Below are 24,129 nucleotides of genomic sequence, written 5' to 3' on the forward strand. Positions count from 1 at the left end.
TGGACACAAGTGACTATGCGTATGAATCCAGACCATCAGGAGATGATTCGTTTCCTTGTGTTGTACAATCTACATGATGTTTTGGTGCTCGGATTGCCATGGTTACAATCTCATCACCCAGTCCTGGACTGGAAAGCAATGTCTGTGTTAAGCTGGGGTTGTCAGGGGGCTCATGGGGACGTACCTTTGGTTTCCATTTCGTCATCTATTCCCTCTGAGATTCCGGAATTTTTATCTGATTATCGTGATGTTTTTGAGGAGCCTAAGTTTGGTTCACTACCTCCTCACAGAGATTGCGATTGTACCATAGATTTGATTCCGGGCAGTAAATTTCCAAAGGGTCGTTTATTTAATCTATCTGTACCTGAACATGCTGCTATGCGAGAATATATTAAGGAGTCCCTGGAAAAGGGACATATTCGTCCTTCTTCATCTCCCTTAGGAGCCGTTTTTTTCTTTGTATCTAAAAAAGATGGCTCTTTGAGGCCGTGTATTGATTATCGACTCTTGAATAAAATTACAGTCAAATATCAGTATCCTCTGCCACTGCTGACTGATTTGTTTGCTCGAATTAAGGGGGCTAAGTGGTTCTCTAAGATTGATCTCCGTGGGGCGTATAATTTGGTGCGAATTAAGCAGGGGGATGAGTGGAAAACCGCATTTAATACGCCCGAGGGCCATTTTGAGTATTTAGTAATGCCTTTTGGTCTTTCAAATGCCCCTTCAGTCTTTCAGTCCTTTATGCATAACATTTTCCGTGAATATTTGGATAAATTTATGATCGTGTATCTGGATGATATTTTGATTTTTTCGGATGACTGGGACTCTCATGTCCAACAGGTCAGGAGGGTTTTTCAGATTTTGCGGGCTAATTCCTTGTGTGTGAAGGGTTCTAAGTGTATTTTTGGGGTTCAAAAGATTTCTTTTTTGGGGTACATTTTTTCCCCCTCTTCCATTGAGATGGATCCTGTCAAGGTTCGGGCTATTTGTGATTGGACGCAACCTTCTTCTCTTAAAAGCCTTCAGAAATTTTTGGGCTTTGCTAATTTTTATCGTCGATTTATAACTGGTTTTTCTGATGTTGCTAAACCTTTGACTGATTTGACTAAAAAGGGTGCTGATGTTGCTGATTGGTCCCCTGCTGCTGTGGAGGCCTTTCGGGAGCTTAAGCGCCGCTTTTCTTCCGCCCCTGTGTTGCGTCAGCCTGATGTTACTCTTCCTTTTCAGGTTGAGGTCGACGCTTCCGAGATCGGAGCTGGGGCGGTTTTGTCGCAGAAAAGTTCCGACTGTTCCGTGTTGAGACCTTGTGCGTTCTTTTCTCGAAAATTTTCGCCCGCCGAGCGAAATTATGATATTGGTAATCGGGAGCTTTTGGCTATGAAGTGGGCTTTTGAGGAGTGGCGTCATTGGCTTGAGGGGGCTAGACATCAGGTGGTGGTATTGACCGATCACAAGAATTTGATTTAACTTGAGTCTGCCAGGCGCCTGAATCCTAGACAGGCGCGCTGGTCGTTGTTTTTCTCTCGGTTTAATTTTGTGGTCTCATACCTACCAGGTTCTAAAAATGTGAAGGCGGATGCCCTTTCTAGGAGTTTTGAGCCTGATTCCCCTGGTGATTCTGAACCTACAGGTATCCTTAAGGATGGGGTGATATTATCTGCTGTTTCCCCAGACCTGCGACGGGCTTTGCAGGAGTTTCAGGCGGATAGACCTGATCGTTGCCCGCCTGGTAGACTGTTTGTTCCTGATGATTGGACCAGTAGAGTCATCTCGGAGGTTCATTCTTCTGCGTTGGCAGGTCATCCTGGAATCTTTGGTACCAGGGATTTGGTGGCTAGGTCCTTCTGGTGGCCTTCCCTGTCTCGAGATGTACGAGTTTTTGTGCAGTCTTGTGATGTTTGTGCTCGGGCCAAGCCTTGCTGTTCTCGGGCTAGCGGATTGTTGTTATCCTTGCCTATTCCGAAGAGGCCTTGGACTCACATCTCTATGGATTTTATTTCTGATCTCCCTGTTTCTCAGAAAATGTCTGTCATCTGGGTGGTGTGTGACCGTTTTTCAAAGATGGTTCATTTGGTACCCTTGCCTAAGTTGCCTTCCTCATCCGAGTTGGTTCCTCTGTTTTTTCAAAATGTGGTTCGCTTGCATGGTATTCCGGAGAATATCGTTTCTGACAGGGGGACCCAGTTCGTGTCTAGATTTTGGCGGGCGTTCTGTGCTAGGATGGGCATTGATTTGTCTTTTTCGTCTGCGTTCCATCCTCAGACTAATGGCCAGACTGAGCGAACTAATCAGACCTTGGAGACTTATTTGAGGTGTTTTGTGTCTGCGGATCAGGATGACTGGGTTGCCTTTTTGCCGTTGGCGGAGTTTGCCCTCAATAATCGGGCTAGTTCTGCCACTTTGGTTTCTCCTTTCTTTTGCAATTCGGGGTTTCATCCTCGTTTTTCTTCCGGTCAGGTGGAGTCTTCGGATTGTCCTGGAGTGGATACTGTGGTGGATAGGTTGCATCGGATTTGGGGACAGGTGGTGGACAATTTGAAGTTGTCCCAGGAGAAGACTCAGCTTTTTGCTAACCGCCGTCGTCGTGTTGGTCCTCGTCTTCGTGTTGGGGACTTGGTGTGGTTGTCTTCTCGTTTTGTCCCTATGAGGGTTTCTTCTCCTAAGTTTAAGCCTCGGTTCATCGGCCCGTATAAGATTTTGGAGATTCTTAACCCTGTGTCCTTTCGATTGGACCTCCCAGCATCTTTTTCTATCCATAATGTCTTCCATCGGTCATTATTGCGCAGGTATGAGGTACCGGTTGTGCCTTCTGTTGAGCCTCCTGCTCCGGTGTTGGTTGAGGGTGAATTGGAGTACGTTGTGGAGAAGATCTTGGACTCCCGTGTTTCCAGACGGAAACTTCAGTATCTGGTCAAGTGGAAGGGCTACGGTCAGGAGGATAATTCTTGGGTGACAGCCTCTGATGTTCATGCCTCTGATTTGGTCCGTGCCTTTCATAGGGCTCATCCTGATCGCCCTGGTGGTTCTTGTGAGGGTTCGGTGCCCCCTCCTTGAGGGGGGGTACTGTTGTGAATTTGGTTTTTGGGCTCCCCCGGTGGTCACTGGTGGTACTGGACTTGTATGCTTCACTTTCTCTGTTCACCTGTTTCCATCAGGATATGGGAGTATCCTATTTAACCTTGCTACTCAGTCATTCTAGTGCCGGCCATCAATGTAACCAGAGTCTTTCTGTTGCATGTACCTGCTCCAGTCTTCTGATCAGCTAAGTTGGACTATTTAGTCCTTGGTTTATTTTTGCATGTTTTGTCCAGCGTGCAGTTATGTGACTCTCTGCAGCTGGAAGCTCTTGTGGGCTGAAATTACCACTCCGGTGTCATGAGTTGACACATGAGTTTAAGGTAATTTCAGGATGGTATTTTCTAGGGTTTTGTAGCTGACCGCGAAGTCCCCTTTTGTATTTTTCTGCTATCTAGTTAAGTGGGCCTCGCTGTGCTAAATCTGCTTTCATACTACGTGTGTCTTTTCATCTGAATTCACCGTCATTATATGTGGGGGGCTGCTATCAACTTTTGGGGTTTTCTCTGGAGGCAAGCCAGGTCTGTGTTTCTTCTACCAGGGGTAGTTAGATCTCCGGCTGGCGCGAGGCGTCTAGAGAAAACGCAGGCACGCTCCCCGGCTACTATTAGTTGCGTTAATAGGTTTAGTATCGCGGTCAGCTCCAGTTTCCATCACCCGAGAGCTTGTCCGATTATTCTTATGCTCCCAACGTTCCCCTGCCATTGGGAACCATGACAGGGTAGGCTCGGAGCTCTTCCGGGACCCTAGAGTCGCCCCTCTCCACAAGTTGCCCCCCAAGACTGCATAGGTGATTAAATGTGAGACAGCCCGCCTGAGACTGACTGTCCTGCCGTAGGTTTGAAGTATTGCTTGAAGCTAGATCTCTGTATACTTCCTCGGCGTTCCGGCCACCGGCTACACGCCTCAGTAGGATGTTGCCTCGATCTCACGGCACGACCCCTACTGGTATTCTCCTATTTGCTTCGAGCTCGTTTCTCACTCAGCACAATATATCTCTCTTCTAGTCCTTCCTTAGGGCACCGCCGCTTCTCTGTGCAGGCACGGTCCCGTTACATTCTTTCTTGTAGCCAGGTCTCCATCAGGGTCCCAAACCTGACAGAGGCCCTACCGAATCCTCTCCCGCAACACCCTCTGCCACAAGGTGTGTTGTGGATTCTGTTTGTGGGCTCCCTCTGGTGGTTACTGCTGGTACTGGGTGACTTTGGTGGGTTGCGGCCTTTGGTTTCCACCTGTCCATCAGAGGCTGGGTGTTTCCTATTTTACCTGGCCTTTCTGTCATTTCCCTTGCCGGCTATCAATGTGTTCAGATGTGCTCTGTTTGGTTCCTGCCTACCTGCTCCCAGATCTTTCAGGATAAGCTAAGTGCTGATTTTCAGTTGTTTGGTTTTTGGTCCAGCTTGCTTAGAATGTCTCTATGCTAGCTGGTTGCTCTAGTGGACTGAGGTTCTCCCCATGTGCCATGAGTTGGCACATGGGTTCTTGTAATCTCAGGATGGTTTTTTCGATTAGGGTTTTTTGCTGACCGCTCAGTCCCCTTTTGTATCACTCTGCTTTCTAGTTTTCAGCGGGCCTCAATTTGCTAAAGCTATATACATCATCTCTATGTGTGTGCCTTCCTCTCATTTCATCGTCAATACATGTGGGGGGCAACTATACCTTTTGGGGTTAATTCCTCTGGAGGCAAGTGAGGTCTTTGTTTTCTCTGCAGAACTAGTTAGCTCTTAGGCTGGTGCGTGGCATCTAGAACCAACGTAGGCACGCTCCCTGGCTATCTCTAGTTGCGTTTGTCAGGCGTAGGGCAGCGGTCAGCCCAGTTTCCATCACCCTAGAGCTCGTCCGATATTTGTTATACTTTGCTTGTCCTGTGCTATCCCTAGCCATTGGGGATTCATGACAGTATAGCCGGCCCACAAAGTGTTAATTGTTTGGGCTGAAGCAGGAGAAAAAGAAGTGTTCAAGGGAAATTTTTTTTTTTTCCTTCAGAGTTTTGCTGCCTAGCCCTTAATTGCTGTCTAGCTGCTTCTTACCTCCTCTTAACCCTTGAATGGCTCTGATCTTAGCTGTTTATCATGGATGTCCAGAGTTTGGCTTCCAGCCTGAGTAATCTCGCGGCGAAGGTTCAAAACATACAGGATTTCGTTGTTCACACTCCCATGTCTGAACCTAGAATTCCTATTCCAGAGTTTTTTTCTGGAGATAGATCTACCTTCCTGAATTTCAGGAACAATTGTAAATTGTTTCTCTCTTTGAAATCTCGCTCCTCTGGAGACCCTGCTCAACAGGTCAAGATTGTTATATCGTTCCTACGGGGTGACCCTCAGAATTGGGCATTTGCATTGGCACCAGGGGATCCTGCATTGCTCAGTGTGGATGCGTTTTTTCTGGCATTGGGATTGCTCTATGAGGAACCTAACCTAGAGATTCAGGCTGAAAAGGCTTTATTAGCCCTCTCTCAGGGGCATGATGAAGCGGAAATATATTGTCAGAAATTTCAGAAATGGTCGGTGCTTACTCAGTGGAATGAGTGCGCCCTGGCTGCAAACTTCAGAAATGGTCTTTCTGAGGCCATTAAGGATATTATGGTGGGGTTCCCTGCGCCTACAGGTCTGAATGAGTCTATGGCTATGGCCATTCAGATTGATCGGCGTTTACGGGAGCGCAAACCCGTGCACCAGTTGGCGGTGTCTTCTGAACAGGCACCTGAGACTATGCAATGTGATAGAATTCAGTCCAGAAGTGAACGGCAAAATTATAGGCGGAAAAATGGTTTGTGTTTTTATTGTGGTGATTCAGCTCATGTTATATCAGCATGCTCTAAACGCACAAAAAGGGTTGATAAATCTTTTGCCATTGATACTCTGCAGTCTAAGTTCATTTTGTCTGTGACTCTGATTTTTTCACTGTCTTCCATTTCCGTCGATGCCTATGTGGATTCAGGCGCTGCCCTGAGTCTTATGGATTGGTCATTTGCTAAACGCTGCGGTTTTAGTCTAGAGCCTCTGGAAGTTCCTATTCCTCTGAAGGGAATTGATTCTACACCATTGGCTATGAATAAACCGCAGTATTGGACACAAGTGACCATGCGCATGACTCCCGTTCATCAGGAGGTGATTCGCTTCCTTGTACTGTATAATTTACATGATGTACTAGTGCTTGGTCTGCCATGGTTACAAACTCATAATCCTGTCCTGGACTGGAAAACAATGTCTGTGCTAAGCTGGGGATGTCAGGGGGTTCATGATGATGCACCTCCGATTTCTATCGCTTCATCTACTCCTTCGGAGATCCCTGCGTTTTTGTCGGATTATAGAGATGTTTTTGAGGAGCCTAAGCTCAATTCGCTCCCTCCTCATAGAGAGTGTGACTGTGCTATAGAATTGATTCCTGGCAGTAAGTTCCCTAAGGGTCGTTTATTTAATCTGTCACTGCCAGAGCATACTGCTATGCGGAATTATATTAAGGAGTCCTTGGAAAAGGGACATATTCGTCCATCTTCGTCCCCTCGGGGAGCAGGTTTTTTTTTCGTGGCAAAAAAAAGATGGTTCCCTGAGGCCTTGTATAGATTATCGCCTTCTGAATAAGATTACAGTCAAATACCAGTATCCATTGCCATTATTTACTGATTTGTTTGCTCGCATTAAGGGGGCTAGGTGGTTCACTAAAATAGATCTTCGTGGTGCGTATAATCTGGTGCAGATAAAACAGGGTGATGAGTGGAAAACCGCATTTGATACGCCTGAGGGCCATTTTGAGTATTTGGTGATGCCTTTTGGTCTCTCTAGTGCTCCGTCAGTCTTTCAGTCCTTTATGCACAATGTTTTCCGTGAATATCTGGATAAGTTTATGATTGTGTATTTGGAGGATATTTTGGTGTTTTCTGATGACTGGGAGTCTCATGTTCTACAGGTCAGGAAGGTGTTTCAGGTTTTGCGGGCCAATTCTCTGTTTGTGAAGGGCTCAAAGTGTCTCTTCGGAGTCCAGAAGATTTCTTTTTTGGGGTACATTTTTTCTCCTTCTTCTATTGAGATGGATCCCGTTAAGGTTCAGGCTATTTGTGACTGGACACAACCTACATCTGTTAAGAGCCTTCAGAAGTTCTTGGGGTTTGCTAATTTTTATCGTCGGTTCATTGCTAATTTTTCCAGTATTGTCAAACCTTTGACTGATGTGACTAAAAAGGGTGCTGATGTTGCTGATTGGTCTCCTGCGGCCGTGGAGGCCTTTCGGGAACTTAAGCGCCGGTTTTCTTCTGCTCCTGTGTTGTGTCAACCAGATGTTTCACTTCCTTTTCAGGTGGAGGTTGATGCTTCCGAGATTGGAGCGGGGGCGGTTTTGTCACAGAGAAGTTCTAATGGCTCGGTGATGAAGCCATGTGCTTTCTTCTCTAGAAAATTCTCACCCGCCGAGCGCAATTATGATGTGGGTAATCGGGAGCTTTTGGCCATGAAGTGGGCATTTGAGGAGTGGCGTCATTGGCTTGAGGGTGCTAAACATCGCGTGGTGGTCTTGACTGATCACAAGAATCTCATTTACCTTGAGTCTGCCAGGCGTTTGAATCCTAGACAGGCTCGTTGGTCGTTATTTTTTTCTCGTTTCAATTTCGTGGTTTCATACCTGCCAGGTTCAAAGAATGTGAAGGCAGATGCTCTTTCCAGTAGTTTTGTGCCTGACTCTCCTGGAGACACTGGGCCTGCTGGTATCCTTAGGGATGGGGTAATATTGTCCGCCGTATCCCCAGACTTGCGACGCGCATTGCAGGAGTTTCAGGTGGATAAACCGGATCGATGTCCACCAGAAAGACTGTTTGTTCCGGATGATTGGACCAGTAGAGTCATCTCCGAGGTCCATTCTTCTGTGTTGGCTGGTCATCCTGGAATATTTGGTACAAGAGACTTGGTGGCCAGGTCTTTTTGGTGGCCTTCCTTGTCTAGGGATGTGCGTGCCTTTGTGCAGTCTTGTGAAGTGTGTGCTCGAGCTAAGCCTTGCTGTTCACGGGCTAGTGGGTTGTTGTTATCATTACCCATCCCGAAGAGGCCTTGGACGCACATTTCCATGGATTTTATTTCTGATCTCCCGGTTTCACAGAAAATGTCTGTTATCTGGGTTGTGTGTGACCGCTTTTCTAAGATGGTTCATTTGGTGCCCTTGCCTAAGTTGCCCTCCTCCTCTGAGTTGGTTCCTTTGTTTTTTCAGAACGTGGTTCGTTTGCATGGGATTCCGGAGAATATCGTTTCTGACAGGGGATCCCAGTTTGTGTCTAGATTTTGGCGGACGTTTTGTGCCAAGATGGGCATTGAGTTGTCTTTCTCGTCTGCATTCCATCCTCAGACGAATGGCCAGACGGAGCGAACTAATCAGACCTTGGAAACTTATTTGAGGTGTTTTGTTTCTGCTGATCAGGATGACTGGGTTGCTTTTTTGCCACTGGCCGAATTTGCTCTTAATAATCGGGCTAGTTCTGCCACGTTGGTCTCTCCTTTTTTTTGTAATTCGGGGTTTCATCCTCGTTTTTCCTCTGGTCAGGGGGAATCTTCGGATTGTCCTGGAGTGGACGTGGTGGTGGACAGGCTACATCAGATTTGGAATCAGGTGGTGGACAATTTGAAGTTATCTCAGGAGAAGACTCAGCAGTTTGCTAATCGCCGTCGCCGCGTGGGTCCCCGACTTCTTGTTGGGGACTTGGTGTGGTTGTCTTCTCGTTTTGTCCCTATGAAGGTCTCTTCTCCTAAGTTCAAGCCTCGGTTCATCGGTCCTTATAGGATCTCGGAGATTCTTAATCCTGTATCTTTTCGTTTGGATCTCCCAGTATCGTTTGCTATTCATAATGTGTTCCATCGGTCGTTGTTGCGGAGGTATGAGGTGCCCGTTGTTCCTTCGGTCGAGCCTCCTGCTCCGGTGCTGGTGGAGGGAGAATTGGAGTATGTTGTTGAAAAGATCTTGGATTCTCGTGTTTCCAGACGCAGACTCCAGTATTTGGTTAAGTGGAAGGGTTATGGTCAGGAGGATAATTCCTGGGTGGTCGCCTCCGATGTTCATGCGACTGAATTGGTCCGCGCCTTCCATAGAGCTCACCCTGATCGCCCTGGGGGTTCTCGTGAGGGTTCGGTGACCCCTCCTCAAGGGGGGGGTACTGTTGTGGATTCTGTTTGTGGGCTCCCTCTGGTGGTTACTGCTGGTACTGGGTGACTTTGGTGGGTTGCGGCCTTTGGTTTCCACCTGTCCATCAGAGGCTGGGTGTTTCCTATTTTACCTGGCCTTTCTGTCATTTCCCTTGCCGGCTATCAATGTGTTCAGATGTGCTCTGTTTGGTTCCTGCCTACCTGCTCCCAGATCTTTCAGGATAAGCTAAGTGCTGATTTTCAGTTGTTTGGTTTTTGGTCCAGCTTGCTTAGAATGTCTCTATGCTAGCTGGTTGCTCTAGTGGACTGAGGTTCTCCCCATGTGCCATGAGTTGGCACATGGGTTCTTGTAATCTCAGGATGGTTTTTTCGATTAGGGTTTTTTGCTGACCGCTCAGTCCCCTTTTGTATCACTCTGCTTTCTAGTTTTCAGCGGGCCTCAATTTGCTAAAGCTATATACATCATCTCTATGTGTGTGCCTTCCTCTCATTTCATCGTCAATACATGTGGGGGGCAACTATACCTTTTGGGGTTAATTCCTCTGGAGGCAAGTGAGGTCTTTGTTTTCTCTGCAGAACTAGTTAGCTCTTAGGCTGGTGCGTGGCGTCTAGAACCAACATAGGCACGCTCCCTGGCTATCTCTAGTTGCGTTTGTCAGGCGTAGGGCAGCGGTCAGCCCAGTTTCCATCACCCTAGAGCTCGTCCGATATTTGTTATACTTTGCTTGTCCTGTGCTATCCCTAGCCATTGGGGATTCATGACAAAGTTGTTGCCTGGTTCATATCCAGTCAGCTTTCTCCCTAACTTCCTGCCTGACCCCCAGTTTTACCCGTGTGTGAGGAGTGGCCTAATGAATAGAACCCTTAGCTCCCCCTGGTGGCCCGGCTGTGAAATGTATTGGTGTCTGTGATACCTGGTCAGACGAACTCCTTCAGTGCCATCAGACGTACCATAGCTCCCCATAGTGGCGGGACCACAGTACTGCAACGACCAGGACTCTGGGGCGCTGCACATCCGCAAGTGCAGAAAAAAACGCATAGAAACACGTACAAACGCAGCGTTTTTTAGACGCATGCGGGAACGCATGCGGCTAATAAAACGCAGCTTTTTCACGCTTTATCATGCGTTTTGTCATGCGTTTGCGTTTTTTGTGCGCATGGTGGAAAATTTTACAGGAGAAAAATCTAGATAACCAGACACCGCCAATGGGACTACAGAGGGCGTGTATTATGGGATATCTATATATAGACCCTAGGACTGCTGAAATCTTTACAGTGTGCTACTGTATCCTGTGTCATGATGGATCTTCGCATGGAGAGCTTTTATTTCAACCTGGATTTAAGCATCAAGCTGTTTCTTGCCTGTGCGTTTGCTTGGGAGCAACACAGAAATCGCGAAAGACTGAGAAGGACACGGCGTAGGCATTTTTGGCGACACTCCATTATCGAACTACGTGAGAGCCGTGGAGCCTATCACACGCTATATGGCGAGCTTAATGCCAACCCGGACAAATTCCCGGAATATACAAGGATGTCGCAAGACTCTTTCCGGGATTTGCTTGTTTGTGTCCAAGGAGCCACCCGGAGACAGGACACCCAGCTCCGTAGAGCGATTCCACCAGAGGAACGTCTGCTGATTACATTAAGGTACGTAACAATTCTAAACAAATGCCAGTCCTAATTTTGGTTGTTCTGACATGTATTATTTGTATTTTCCTTTGTCTTTAGCAGAACAACACCATAAATAGAATTGATTGTAAATTTTTTTTTATTTATTTTATTACAGATTTCGGAATACGGAATAGTTGCGGACATCTGCCGGGCTTTGTGGACTGTTCTCCGGGATGAGTTTATACCACTACTCACCGCGGACATGTGGATTGAAACTGCTGAAAAATTCTGGAGTGTGTGTGTGATTTGCCCAACTGTTTGGGAGCGGTGGATGGAAAGCACATCCGCATTATCAAACCAGCCAGAACAGGATCGGAACACTTCAACTATAAAAAATATTTTTCTGATGTGCTCATGGCAATAGCAGATGCGGATTGTCGCTTCATTGCCGTGGACATTGGAGCTTTTGGCCGTGGCAACGATTCCCAGACTTTCAAGAACTCTGATATGGGCCGCCATGTGTATGGCAAAAATTGTAATTTTCCACGACCACGACCTCTCCCTAACACTCAAGGTCCACCGATGCCATTTGTTATGGTTGGGGATGAGGCCTTTCAGATGTGTGAAAACCTACTGAAGCCATATTCCAGTTGGGACTTGAATCACACTAAAAGGATCTTTAACTACAGACTGACCAGGGCCCGAAGAACAGTAGAGTGTACCTTTGGGATTCTAGTCTCAAAATGGTGCATTCTTGCAGCAGCCATTAATCTAAAAATGGAGACAGTCGATGAGGTGGTCAAAGCCTGTGTGGTTCTCCACAATTACATAATGGCTAAGGAGCGACCCAACATTGAACTGGATGAACCAGTTGCAAACCCATTGCCAGACTACCAGCATCACCTGCTGCGGTCAACTGCTGAAGTTGGCCACATGCGGAACCAATTTGCTGCCTTTTTTGATTCTGATATTGGACATGTGGCATGGCAGGACAATATTGTGTAAACTGTCCTGTTGGGTTTGGGTCTGTACCACTTATGTTTTAAATGTTACTAATATTTGTTGTTAATGAACTTTATATTTTTGGTATCTTGACCGTGTCTCCTATGTATTTCCTCTACAAACCGCTTAGGTTGTTAGTGGTAAGGTTGTTGACGTCATTGCGTCCTGATTCTGTTCTGCAGTATCTATTGGATGCAGACTGAAGAGACGATGGCTGTTTAATACGAAACAGATCTATACCCATCAAGTCAGGTGTCAGAAATAATGAATTCATGATGCACATATAACATATGCCTTTTATGACCTTCACTTTGTGTGAAATAGGTTACGTACACATAAGAGAAAATGGAGGTTATACAAGGCAGTTCTCTACTCACCAGGTCAGGTGTCCCAACTAATGAGTTTTTGGACACATGACCTGTTGAGTGTAGTTCTGCATTGTATTGCCACCATTTTCTCTTCAGTCTGTAACACTAGTCACAGACTAAGCAGAAGGAAGAGATTATGGAGAAAATACATGTATAAATTTTTTGGCCCACCTCATATCTCTATTCTAAAGACACACAAAGCTGCAGTGTTGTACTTGCCATCTACTGGAGCTATGATGTGGCCTAAAAATAAAGTGTGCAGCGCAGTTTTTTATTTGGCGCACGGTGTGTGTTGCTGGCGGCGAAATACACAATTAACCAAACATTTTTTGGGGCAAAAAACATTATTTATTTTGTTAAAAAAAATAAATAACTGTGCCTGCTTGGGGTAGAGTGCTGGAAACTGGGGGTATGTAGCTGTGAAGCTTGACTCACTGTGGACAATGCAGGGGTGGCAGGAGAAGGGGCAATTAAATTACTGGGGTTTTGCAGACTGAGGATGGGGCTTGACGCATGAGAGGGCTGACACACACTGGTAGGGTGAGACAAACCTGACATTACAGACACATTGGGAGGTGAGGGGGAGGAATAGAAATAGTATGCTTTTTTTGTTCCCTTTTTGGGATCGGAGCTGCGGTCTGGGGAGCCTCGGCGGGCTCATTTCTTGCGGCCATGATGGCCGAACTGTCAGTGTCTTTGTCCCGCTGCTGCTGCATGGTTGCGGTAGGAGGTTGGAAGGCCATGCCAGGGTCCTGTCGCATCATGGTGGCAGAACGGAAGGCCATGCCAGGGTCCTGCTGCATCGTGCTGGCAGAGCGGAAGGGAATGCCAGGGTCCTGCTGCATCGTGGTGGCGGAGTGGAAGGCCATGCCAGGTTCCTGCTGCTGCATGGTGGTGTCAGTGGAGGAGGTCCAAGCAGGAGCAGCAGTTGTCATGGTGGTGGTGGTGGGCTGTCCTACAGCACTCGGCATGGTGGTGGTGCTGTAGTGGTGTCCAGCAGTGCTTGGAATGGAGGTAGCCGTGCAGTGGTATGCAGCAGAGGTCGGCATTGAGGTCAAGTGTGACAGTGTATTCATAGGTGGATATGCCGCCACTGTCTGCTGAAAATACCGACTCTGCTGCATAGCCTGCACGTAAGCAGCATTGCAGGCCTGCATTACACTAAGCTGGAGATCAGGAGTAAGGTGTTCCGACATGCCCTGTTCAATTTGATTAAAAAAATGATGTGCTGGCCTCTGGAGGTCGGCTTTTACTTGGTCAAGGCTTTTGGTGACCTCCTGGATATGTGTATTCATATGGCTAATGGCAGTATCCAGGCGGTCACCCAAAGCCTTGAGTCCATTGTGAAAAACCAAGCTCAAGTGCAAAAACTCGGGCATGAGTGACCTGTCTGAGACCCTCTGCCGCTGCCAGGAGGAGGCCAAAAAAAAGGGGCAGAGGCAGAGGACTGGGAAAGGGGAACACCTGATGGACCAGCTTCCTGGGCTCCAGTTAGTGTGGGAGGCCCACTTACTGCAGTGCTGCTGGATGGCTGGGACGATCAGTGGCTGTCTGATGAAGGACCGCTCCAGAACCAGGGTCAAGAGTGCTGCTCCATGTGCTGTGAAAAAAGAAGAAAAAATTTATACCAAACATTTACAAAACGTCAACTCCTGTGGAATAGAAACATACAGATTAAGGCAATACAACACAACCTAATACACCAAATAAATACTTACGTTTTCTGGGCAAGGACCGGTCTCAAAAATGCCAGAATGCGGTGGTATTTATATTTTCGGATCCTTGCTCCAGAACCACTAGGAACACGGCTCTCTTGACGAAGGTCCTTGTTGAAGCGGTCCTTCATCGAACGCCAACGTGTTTTGACTTTGAGCACTGTTGAAAAAACAAAAAATAATGGTTAAACAATGGACTTTTGGCCGTGCTCACACAACTGTGTGTGATGAGAGAAACTCCTGAGAGTTTCTGTCATCACACACAGTTTAGTGAGCACGGCCAAGGTCTCTGCTGCATCACACTGCATTGCAATACTTACAAAATGCATTTCAGACCCAAGTCAGGGCGTTGTCTCAGCCATCCCACATAGCCGCCGGATCGTCACGTTGTCCGAGTGCTGGAGAACCTGGGTGTCCCACAACGGGACTCGCTCATGGACCAGGGAGATGAGGATATGATTGTCAATGAGGTCCTCATCCCGTTCTGGAACCTAAAAAATAAATAAAGACATTAATGGTGGATACATTAACATAAGGAAAAGAAAGAAAACAGAGGCAGAGAAATGGCATGAATAATGAAAGTCAAGATAAAAAAGGAGTCCAGAAGAAAAATGTAAAGAAAGAGGAAAGTAAAGAAAGGAAGATTCAAGAATACTAAAGTGAGGATACAGTAAACAGTCAGCCAGGTATACTTACATGCTGCCGCCTTGCCACCCGACCGTAAACCTGCTGCTCCTGCTCACCCTCTGCCGCAGTGGAAGAAGTGCTCTAAAAAAAAAAAAAAAAAAAAAAAAAAAATTGTCATATGTGTAGATGTGACAGTGAATACTTACCAATCTGAGGAGTTGAGTACTCACTTCACTGACATGTTCGGCTTGAGAAGGCCCAGGACGTTGCTCCTCATCAGAAGAAGATGACATTCTGATGCATGCAGAAAGAAAGAAATGGCAGAAATTAGGGCATGTAGAGACAGAAAATAGAAAATAAAGCCATTGGCTAGGCAGGGCCAGATTTAAGAGGTGGGTGGCCCGGGGCCCATTTTGGAGGGAGGCCCATTTTTCAAGGTGTTGCAATATGTCATGCAAAAACACAAAATGAAAAGAACGCAAGTTTATTTACAAAAATCATTTAGGTAGAGTAATTCAGGTAAAATAATTCATTTTTTACAATCCAGGCACTTTCCTTGGTTTTCGTGCTGCAAAATCACTAATGATGTCACTAAAGTCCAATTCATGCAGTATATCTGACTCGATGCTCATGATAGCCAAATTTGCAAGTCGTTCCTACTTCATGGATGTCCTTAATCGTTTTTCAACTAATTTGAGTTTTGGGAAGGAACGCTCACCACTGCAGTTTGTTACCATCAAAATTAGATATATCCTTAGAGCTATCTCAATATTTGGGAAAGTGTCCTGCACACCTTTTTCCATGATAAGCTTGTACATGAAAAGTTCAGTGCTGATATCTTTTGGCTCCTCGTCTGTGAATAAGTTGGAAAATGTTACAAACTGACACAGTTCATTGATAAATGTAATGTCCAAGTCATCTGAATAAGACCTGACGAGTTGCTCTGCTGTGGCCTTAAGCTCGTCTGAAGACAATTCTTTCAGATGGCTAACTAAAAAAGCTACATCTGCTTGATATATCTTTATATGCTTGAATACGTTGGTCAAGAGAAGCGATAAACTGATCAATGATAGGCAAGAAAGTTGCTGTTCTGTATTTTTCAGAAGGGCTGAGTTGTACTTCCTCCATATGGCCATAATCCAATGGATTGAGACTCACGTTTCGGTGCCTGTGTCGAGTTATCGTTTGAACATACTCAGATGAACCAGACAGCTCTTCGCCTTGCTTCTCATAAATTTTGAAGGAGTCACACTTTGATGCGACATAGTATTTTAAGCTGGTCAGTGACGCCACAGCAGTGTTTAGATCGAGTTTTGCGTGTTGTAGATTTTTACTAGTAGCATCTGTTCTTTGCAGGATATCATTCCAGAAGGTGGTGTTAATACCAATTTTAAGCTGATTCATTTGTCTTAACAGTCCTTCTGCTTCACACTGCTGGCCTGTATATGGCTACGTCCACACGTTGTGGATTGGTGTGTGGATTTTTCCGCACTGTTTTTGCAAAATCCGCAGGTAAACCGCACTGCGGATTACCCGTGGATTTGCTGTGGATTTACCACTGTTTTTGTGCGGATTACACCTGCGGTTTTACACCTGCGGATTCCTATTGAGGAGCAGGTGTAAACCGCAGAGGAATCCGCACAAAGAATTGGCATGCTGCGGAAAAAACAACGCTGCGTTTCCGAGCATTTTTTTCTGCAGCATGTGCACTGTGGACTTTGTTTTCCATACGTTTACATGATACTGTACAACGCATGGAAAACAGTTGCAGATCCGCAGCAAAATCTGCAATGTGTGCACATAGCCTATATATGAGGGGCTGCTGCTGGGCTGTATACATCAGAGGCTGTTTACCTGTATATATCAGAGGCTGTTGCTGTGCTGGCTGTATATAGAACAGAGGTTGAGGGGCTGTATAAAGTGTATACACAGCACTACACTGTAAACAGGTCCACACTATATACAGTGCCTTGCGAAAGTATTCGGCTCCCTGGAACTTTTCAACCTTTTCCCACATATCATGCATCAAACATAAAGATACCAAATGTAAATTTTTGGTGAAGATTGAACAACAAGTGGAACACAATTGTGAAGTTGAACAACATTTTTGGTTTATTTTAAATTTTTGTGGAAATTCAAAAACTGAAAATTGGGGCGTGCAATATTATTCAGACCCTTTAACTTAATACTTTGTTGCACCACCTTTTGCTGCGATTACAGCTGCAAGTCACTTGGGGTATGTCTCTATCCGTTTTGTACATCGAGAGACTGAAATTCTTGCCCATTCTTCCTTGGCAAACAGCTCGAGCTCGGAGAGGTTTGATGGAGATCATTTGTGAACAGCAGTTTTCAGCTCTTTCCAGGGAGTCGAATACTTTCGCAAGGCACTGTACATACAGTATACACAGATACACAGTAATGCAGGATATAGTCTGGACCTGTATATACAGTATGGTACTGTGTGGCACAGGAGCTGCAAGAAAGATACACAGACAGACAGACACATGCAGACACACACACAGACAAGCAGAGATCATACTCACCCACCGCGACACTGTGAAGACTGAACCACTTCACCTCTGGATCTTCAGTGACTGAAGAACCAGAGTGAAGTCCTGCCGCACTCCACGGTGGAGAATCCTCTTCTCATGCCGACATCGTAGCTCCGCCTCCTTCCTCGACGGCAGCTGAACAAACTCTCATCTGATCTAATCCGAGGGAGCAATCATATAGCTGAATAGGTAGCGCCTAGAAGCTTCTGTTGGGATCGAAGAAGGCTGCCGCATGCCATAAGCCAAGCATTCGGTACAGGGAGGGTACTAAGGAAGTCTGGCTAGGCTAGCCAGGTCAGTGGATGCTGACGCAGGTCAGGTGCCATGAGTCTGCCATTTTGCGCCAGCCACTGAGATGTAGGACCGTAGCCAGGTCCTTACACTTTCAATAGTTTCTCTTTTGTTAAATGTTCCTTATCATTAGAAATGGTTCACAGAAAAGAGACGTGTATTTTACATGTTTTGAGATAGTTATCCCTATATTGTTGGGAGGCCCCCTCTTGGTGGGTGGCCCAGGGCTCGGGCCCCTTGGGCCCCCCCCCTAAATCCGGGCCTGTGGCTAGGATATACTCACATAGTTCAGTCTTGTTTCCTCCAAGGTGCTTTCCTCTTTATGGTCTGGTTCTCTGTCTGCTGAGTAGTGACCTGGAAATGTCCACTCCCTCCCTTTATCACTTTGTATGTGGGGGGGGTGGCTAATCAGTGTCTAGACATGTTTTCCTTTGGTGCAACGCATGCGTTCACAGACACAAGCAAAGGAATGTGCTTGCGGCTGCATGCGTTCACATAGACAGCAGTGCGTTTTTTTTGCCGCATTCCATCCGCTAACAACCGCATACGTTTCTAGGTGGCAAATTGATGCCTCTAAAATTACTACATGTAGCGTTTACCGCGCAAACCGCAGACGACGAAACAACGCATGCGTCGTCAAACGCGGCAAAACGCAACCGATCGCAAACACATGCATCTCTAATGTTAAATATAGGAATATCACAAAGCTTGCGGATAATTGCGGAAGAAACGCTGTGGACACAACCGCAAATGTGAAACCGGCCTAAGTTGTGCAACTTTTGCCATTTTTATACAAGTCCAGAAAAGCTCTGCAAAATAGGTGGAGTATGGGTTAGACAGGGTGTTGTAAACTAGCACCTCTAAATTATCAAAATTTATTTCATTTTTTTTTTCTGGCAGAGGTGCATGCCAGTTGTATGGTGCAGGATTGTGATACTATGTACCTGCAGATTAACTAAATATCTGCATCTGCAAATAACACTTTTATTTTAAAAGCTTTTTCCTATAAAACTTATAAATGCTGCTCTGAAGCTGGCCGGATCACTGTTGGCTACTGATCCGATGGCCTTAGTGCAGTTGCTCTCTGCCAATGCTACTGAGGCAAAGCTGCTTGTCCTTGTACCATCTGAGGCCAACGTGAGACTGGGCCACTATTCCAAGCTGTCAATCACCCAGGTGCCCACCCCAGCATGCAGGGAGTCAGAGGAGCAGTGGACTCCTGTTCAGAAGACAAGACCCCTTTAATAACTTGGGTTTAGGACCGTGTTTTTACTCTGGGCACAGAAGGGAAAGCAAGCTCCATTATTATTGTTGTATAATGTTTACAAGAGTTAAAACTATTTTTAATAACCATAATCTATCTTTATTCCTGGTTTTCTTCCTAGGAGAGGATTTCAGAATTTCAGCTATTTTTTCATGTTCTACTCGGCAATCCTTGGCTTTGGTGCATGTTTACTCAGAGTCTTATTTAATGTGCTCTTGGGGAGTTGGTTGCTAGCAAGGATTGATAAACCACTGTTCCCAAAAGGACATGAAGGCGCTGATATGGGTGAGTAACAGTAAGGTCGGCTTCACACGTCTGCATTTTATGGACTTTGATGTCCATTTAAAGGTGGAGAAGTTGTCCAAACACCCTCTCTGAAGACTTCTCTAATGTGTACTGTGTGGACCTACTGTGTTATGTGACAGTCATGTGATTTTATGTGTACTATTCTCTGCAGCAGTTATTAGGCTGTGACAGGGTTAAATATCTAGTGCCAGCCCACATGTATAGGAGTTACAGGGGCTTTTTGTATGGGAAGCTAATTGCTGTTAGTTGTAGAGAGATTGTGAGAAAGATAAGTGTTGTGGGATAGTTGGGCACAAGTGGGGAGTGTGCAGCGATTGAGAGTCCAGAACAGTGTTCAGAACTGTGTTAAAGAAGCCTATTACCATATATATAGTCGGAGTACAAAGACAGGAAAAGGAGCGACATGCATTGACTCATATGACTTAGGCACACGTTAATGTGTCCTGTACGTGTGGTGACAGTTTTCACACGTACTGGAGACACTTACACAGGTAGATCCATTTAAATCTATGGTGATGTGCACATGTTTGTGTGTTCACAAGTAACGTGTATGCCTGTGTGACCCACACCTGGACATGCATGTTTTTTTCCGGCAGCATGGACGTCAATATGTCCTGCACATGTGCACACTCATCTGTGTGACACGTACTGGAATGAAATACTCCGGCGACTGGGAAAAGCAGTGCAGTTAGTTCTGTTCTCAGGCGCTGAGTGTTGACTAAAGCTGCCATCATCCTCGCCTGGTCCACCTATGATCAGGGAGACCACGTGATGCTGATGACAGTTTTAGTGAGCATCTGCAACTGGGGAAGATTTCTTGTTTTCACAATCACACATTAAATAATTTAATTCAAAAAATGGCTTGGAGTTCCCCCTATATTTTAAAACCAGCAGAGGTAAAGCAGACAGCTATGGGCTTCTATTATCAGGGTGGGACAGTCCATGGTTAATGGCCTGTCCCCAGCAAAAAAAAAAAATAAGCACACAGCTGCCACAGAATTGGTGCATCACATTAGATGTTCACCCTGTAGTAGGGCACGCCAATTGGCTGGCAGAGTCATTGGTTGGGGCGCAGCTTCGGCTCAAAACAAATGTATGGAGCAAGGCTGCACCATTGGATGGGGTCAGGGTATGTATAACTCATCCCCTCTGTTCCCATGTCTGAAACTGGCAAATCCCCTGCATACAGCTCTGGCAAAAATTAAGAGACCACTGCAAAATTTTCAGTTTATCTGATTTTTCTGTTTATAGGTATATTTTTGAGTGAAATGTGAATTGTTCTTTTATTCTATAAACATAAACTACTGACATGTCTCTGAAGTTCCAAGCAATAAATTTTGTATTTATTTTTTGAAAATGAAGAAATGGTCAAAATACCTAAAAAAATGCATTGCTTGCAAACCACAAATACTGCAAAAAAAAAATTAAAAAAAACAAGTTCATAATCATTTAGAAACCACAATACTAATGTTTTAACTCAGGAAGAGTTCAGAAATCAATATTTTGTGGAATAACCATGATTTTTAATCACAGTTTTCATGCATCTTGGCATGCTTTCCACCAGTCTTTCACACTGCTTTTGGGTGACCTTATGTCACTCCTGGTACAAAAATGTAAGCAGTTCTTCTTTGTTTGATGGCTTGTGACTATCCATCTTCCTCTTGATTACATTCCAGAGGTTTTCAATGGTGTTCAGGTCTGGAGATTGGGCTGGTCATGAGAGGGATTTGATGTGATAGTTCTTCATCTACACCTTGATTGACCTAGCTGTGTGGCATGGCGCATTGTCCTGCTGGAAAAAACAGTCCTCAGAGTTGGGGAACATTGCCAGAGCAGAAAGAATCAACTGTTTTTACAGGATAATCTTGTATGCGGCTTGATTGAAACGTCCTTTGCAAAGAGCAACCTGCCCAATTCCAGCCTTGCTAAGCATCCACAGAACATCACCAATCCTCCACCAAATTTCACAGTGGGTGCAAGACACTGTGGCTTGTATGCCTCTCCAGGTCTCCATCTAACCATTAGACGACCAGTTGTTGGGAAAAGCTGGAAATTAGACTCACCAGAGGAGATTACCTTACTCTAGTCCTATATGGTCCAATCTTTATGGTCTTTGGCAAACTTCAGCCTGGCTTTCCTTTGCTTCTCATTAATGAAAGGCTTTTTTCTAGCTTTACATGACTTGAGTCCTGCCTCCAGGAGCCTGTTACGAACTGTTCTTGACATGCACTTCACCCTAGCTGCCATTTGCCATTCCTTTTGTAGGTCACTTGACACCATCCTGCGGTTGCTGAGTGACATTCGAATAAGATGACGGTCATCCCGGTCAATGGAGAGTCGTTTTCGCCCTCTGCCGGTCTGTAACTTTGTTGTCTCCAATGTCTGCTGCTTGACCTTGTCGTAATGGACTGTCGTCTTAGAAATTGTAAGAATGGAGGCAACATGACCCTCACTGTGCCCCTCTGCTAGTAAAGCCAGATTTGAGGCCTTCTTTTCCTCACTCAAGACTTTTCTTTGCAACTCCTTTGGCATGGTTAAAAGTTATTTTTTCTTTCCTATTACTTTTGGGATATTACAAGTGGAGCGCCCCCACACCGCCGCAGGGCCGAGGGGTACCCGGAGCCGGGCCTCTGGCAGTCTCTGTCCAGTTCTGGGGTTGTCACGGTGGCTAGACCCGGTCCGTGGCCCTGTCAGTCAGTGGGGGACATCCGGTAGAATAAGTGGTGGTGTAGCGGTGCACTTGTGGGGTGCAGGTCGCGGTAAATAACGAGGACACCAGGTTGCAGTCTCTTTACCTCTTTACTGAAGATCTCTGAGTCCACAGTCCAGAATATGGCTCACCAGGCTGCGCAAGTCCGGCCGGTCCAATGACACTTCCAGAGTTCTCTTCACAGGAGGAAATCTGTGCCTTCCCCCTAGCGCTATGTGTTGTAGTCCTTCCCTGCTGTGCTTACGGAAAGTACCCCACAACTGTTGTGTCTGTTTCTTAAGTTCCCTCACAACTCGACTAGATGATGTTCTGCTAATCCTCCGTCCCTCCCTGAGGTTCGGGTAGGAACGGCACCCGTTTGACGGGTAGGCCTGGAGTTCTTCCGGGACCCTAGAGACGCCCCTCTCCCACAATTGCCTCCCAAGACTTCATAGGTGATTTGAGTTAGACAGCCCGCCTGAGACTGACTGTCCTGCCGCTGTTTGGAGTATTGCTTGAAGCTGAATGTTATTCTACTCCCTCGGCGTTCCGGCCACCGGTAGTGCGCCTCAGTAGGATGTTGCTTCGGTCTTACAGCACGACTCCTACTGGTATTTCTCCTTTGCGTGATCCCGTTTCTCACTCAGCACAATCTATCTCTCTTCTAATCCTTTCTTGGGCACCGCCACTACCCGGAGCAGGCACGGTCCCGTTACGTTCGTTCTCGTTGCCAAGCCTCTGTCAGGATCCCACCCCTGACAGAGACCCTACTGTATCTTCCCCACAACACCCTCTGCCACAAGGTGTTGCCTGGTTCCAACCCAGTCAGCTTTCTAATCTAACTTCCTGCCTGACCCCCAGTTTACCCACTATGGTGGGGAGTGGCCTAATGAATAGCACCCTTAGCTCCCCCCGGAGGCCCGGCTGTGAAATGTATTGGTGTCTGTGATACCTGATCAGATGAACTCCTTCAGTGCCATCGGACGCACCACAGCTCCCCATAGTGGCGGAGCCACAGTACTGCAACGACCAGGACTCTGGGGCGCTGCACTCCCCCCTGGTTAAACACAGTACTCCGGGACTGGGAAGGAAACAACAATACAAGTTTAGCAAAAAGACATACAATTTTGTTGAGTGCAATAACAATAAGTATACTTGAACAGGCTTCCCTTTATGGGAGGTAAGGACACTTGAACGTTACAAACATGGTTAAATAACATAGCAACATGCTATAAATAACTCCTCTTACCCAACCGGGTATTCTACTGAGTGCAAAAATTGCTGAACAATACTTTAACGTTGCCTTTAAGGACATACACTCTGTATCCACTAAAGACCTTCCTATAATCACATTATAAGGTAATTTTAACTTTTTCATTCTCCTTCTTTAAATCTGCAGGACCGCCTGTCCTATCGGCACCAGACCTACTGCCTCTCCTTTCTATTACAGGACCGTCCCGTTCAGCCAGGACCTACTGCCTTTTCTACTTCTATACACAGTACAGATCATAACATTCTTTCAGTTTCAGAAGCACTGAGCCATCTACATGTGGCTCCTAGGAGGACTCACCACTAGTGTTGAGCATTCCGATACCGCAAGTATCGGGTATCGGCCGATACTTGCGGGTATCGGAATTCCGATACCGAGATCCGATACTTTTGTGGTATCGGGTATCGGTATCGAAACAACATTAATGTAAAAATGTGTAAATGAGAGAATTAAAATAAAAAATATTGCTATACTCACCTCTCCGACGCAGCCTGGACCTTACCGAGGGAAGCGGCAGCGTTTTTTGTTTAAAATTCGCGCGTTTACTTCCTTACGTGAAGTCCCGGCTTGTGATTGGTCACGTGCCGCCCATGTGGCGGCGACGCAACCAATCACAGCAAGCCGTGACGTAATTTCAGGTCATTCAGTATTTTAAAATTACGCTCCGGCTTTGTGATTGGTTGCGTCGCAGTCACATGGGCGACGCAACCAATCACAGCAAGCCGTGACGTAATTTCAGGTCCTTAAGGATTTTAAAATTACGTCCCGGCTTTGTGATTGGTTGCGTCGCAGTCACATGGGCGACGCAACCAATCACAAGCCGTGACGTCACGGGAGGCTGGACACGCGCGCATTTTAAAATGCGCGCGTGTCCAGCCTCCCGTGACGTCCCGGCTTGTGATTGGTTGCGTCGCGGTCAACCAATCACAAGCCGGGAGGCTGGACACGCGCGCATTTTAAAATGCGCGCGTGTCCAGCCTCCCGTGACGTCCCGGCTTGTGATTGGTTGCGTCGCTTTCAACCAATCACAAGCCGGGAGGCTGGACACGCGCGCATTTTAAAATGCGCGCGTGTCCAGCCTCCCGTGACGTCCCGGCTTGTGATTGGTTGCGTCGCGGTCAACCAATCACAAGCCGGGAGGCTGGACACGCGCGCATTTTAAAATGCGCGCGTGTCCAGCCTCCCGTGACGTCCCGGCTTGTGATTGGTTGCGTCGCGGTCAACCAATCACAAGCCG

General features: G+C 46.4%; 1 protein-coding gene across 1 annotated transcript in view; it reads left to right on the forward strand.

The window, feature by feature from the left end:
* The window catches only part of LOC143773599 (stimulated by retinoic acid gene 6 protein-like), a 184,819-nt gene that overhangs the window by 142,675 nt on the left and 18,015 nt on the right, over positions 1 to 24,129 (forward strand). The window contains exon 16 of the mRNA XM_077260998.1: positions 18,749 to 18,912. Coding sequence (XP_077117113.1) covers positions 18,749 to 18,912 — 164 coding nt within the window. The remainder of the gene's footprint in view (positions 1 to 18,748; positions 18,913 to 24,129) is intronic.

The sequence above is a fragment of the Ranitomeya variabilis genome, chromosome 5 (assembly GCF_051348905.1).
Source record: "Ranitomeya variabilis isolate aRanVar5 chromosome 5, aRanVar5.hap1, whole genome shotgun sequence".
Taxonomy (NCBI): domain Eukaryota; kingdom Metazoa; phylum Chordata; class Amphibia; order Anura; family Dendrobatidae; genus Ranitomeya; species Ranitomeya variabilis.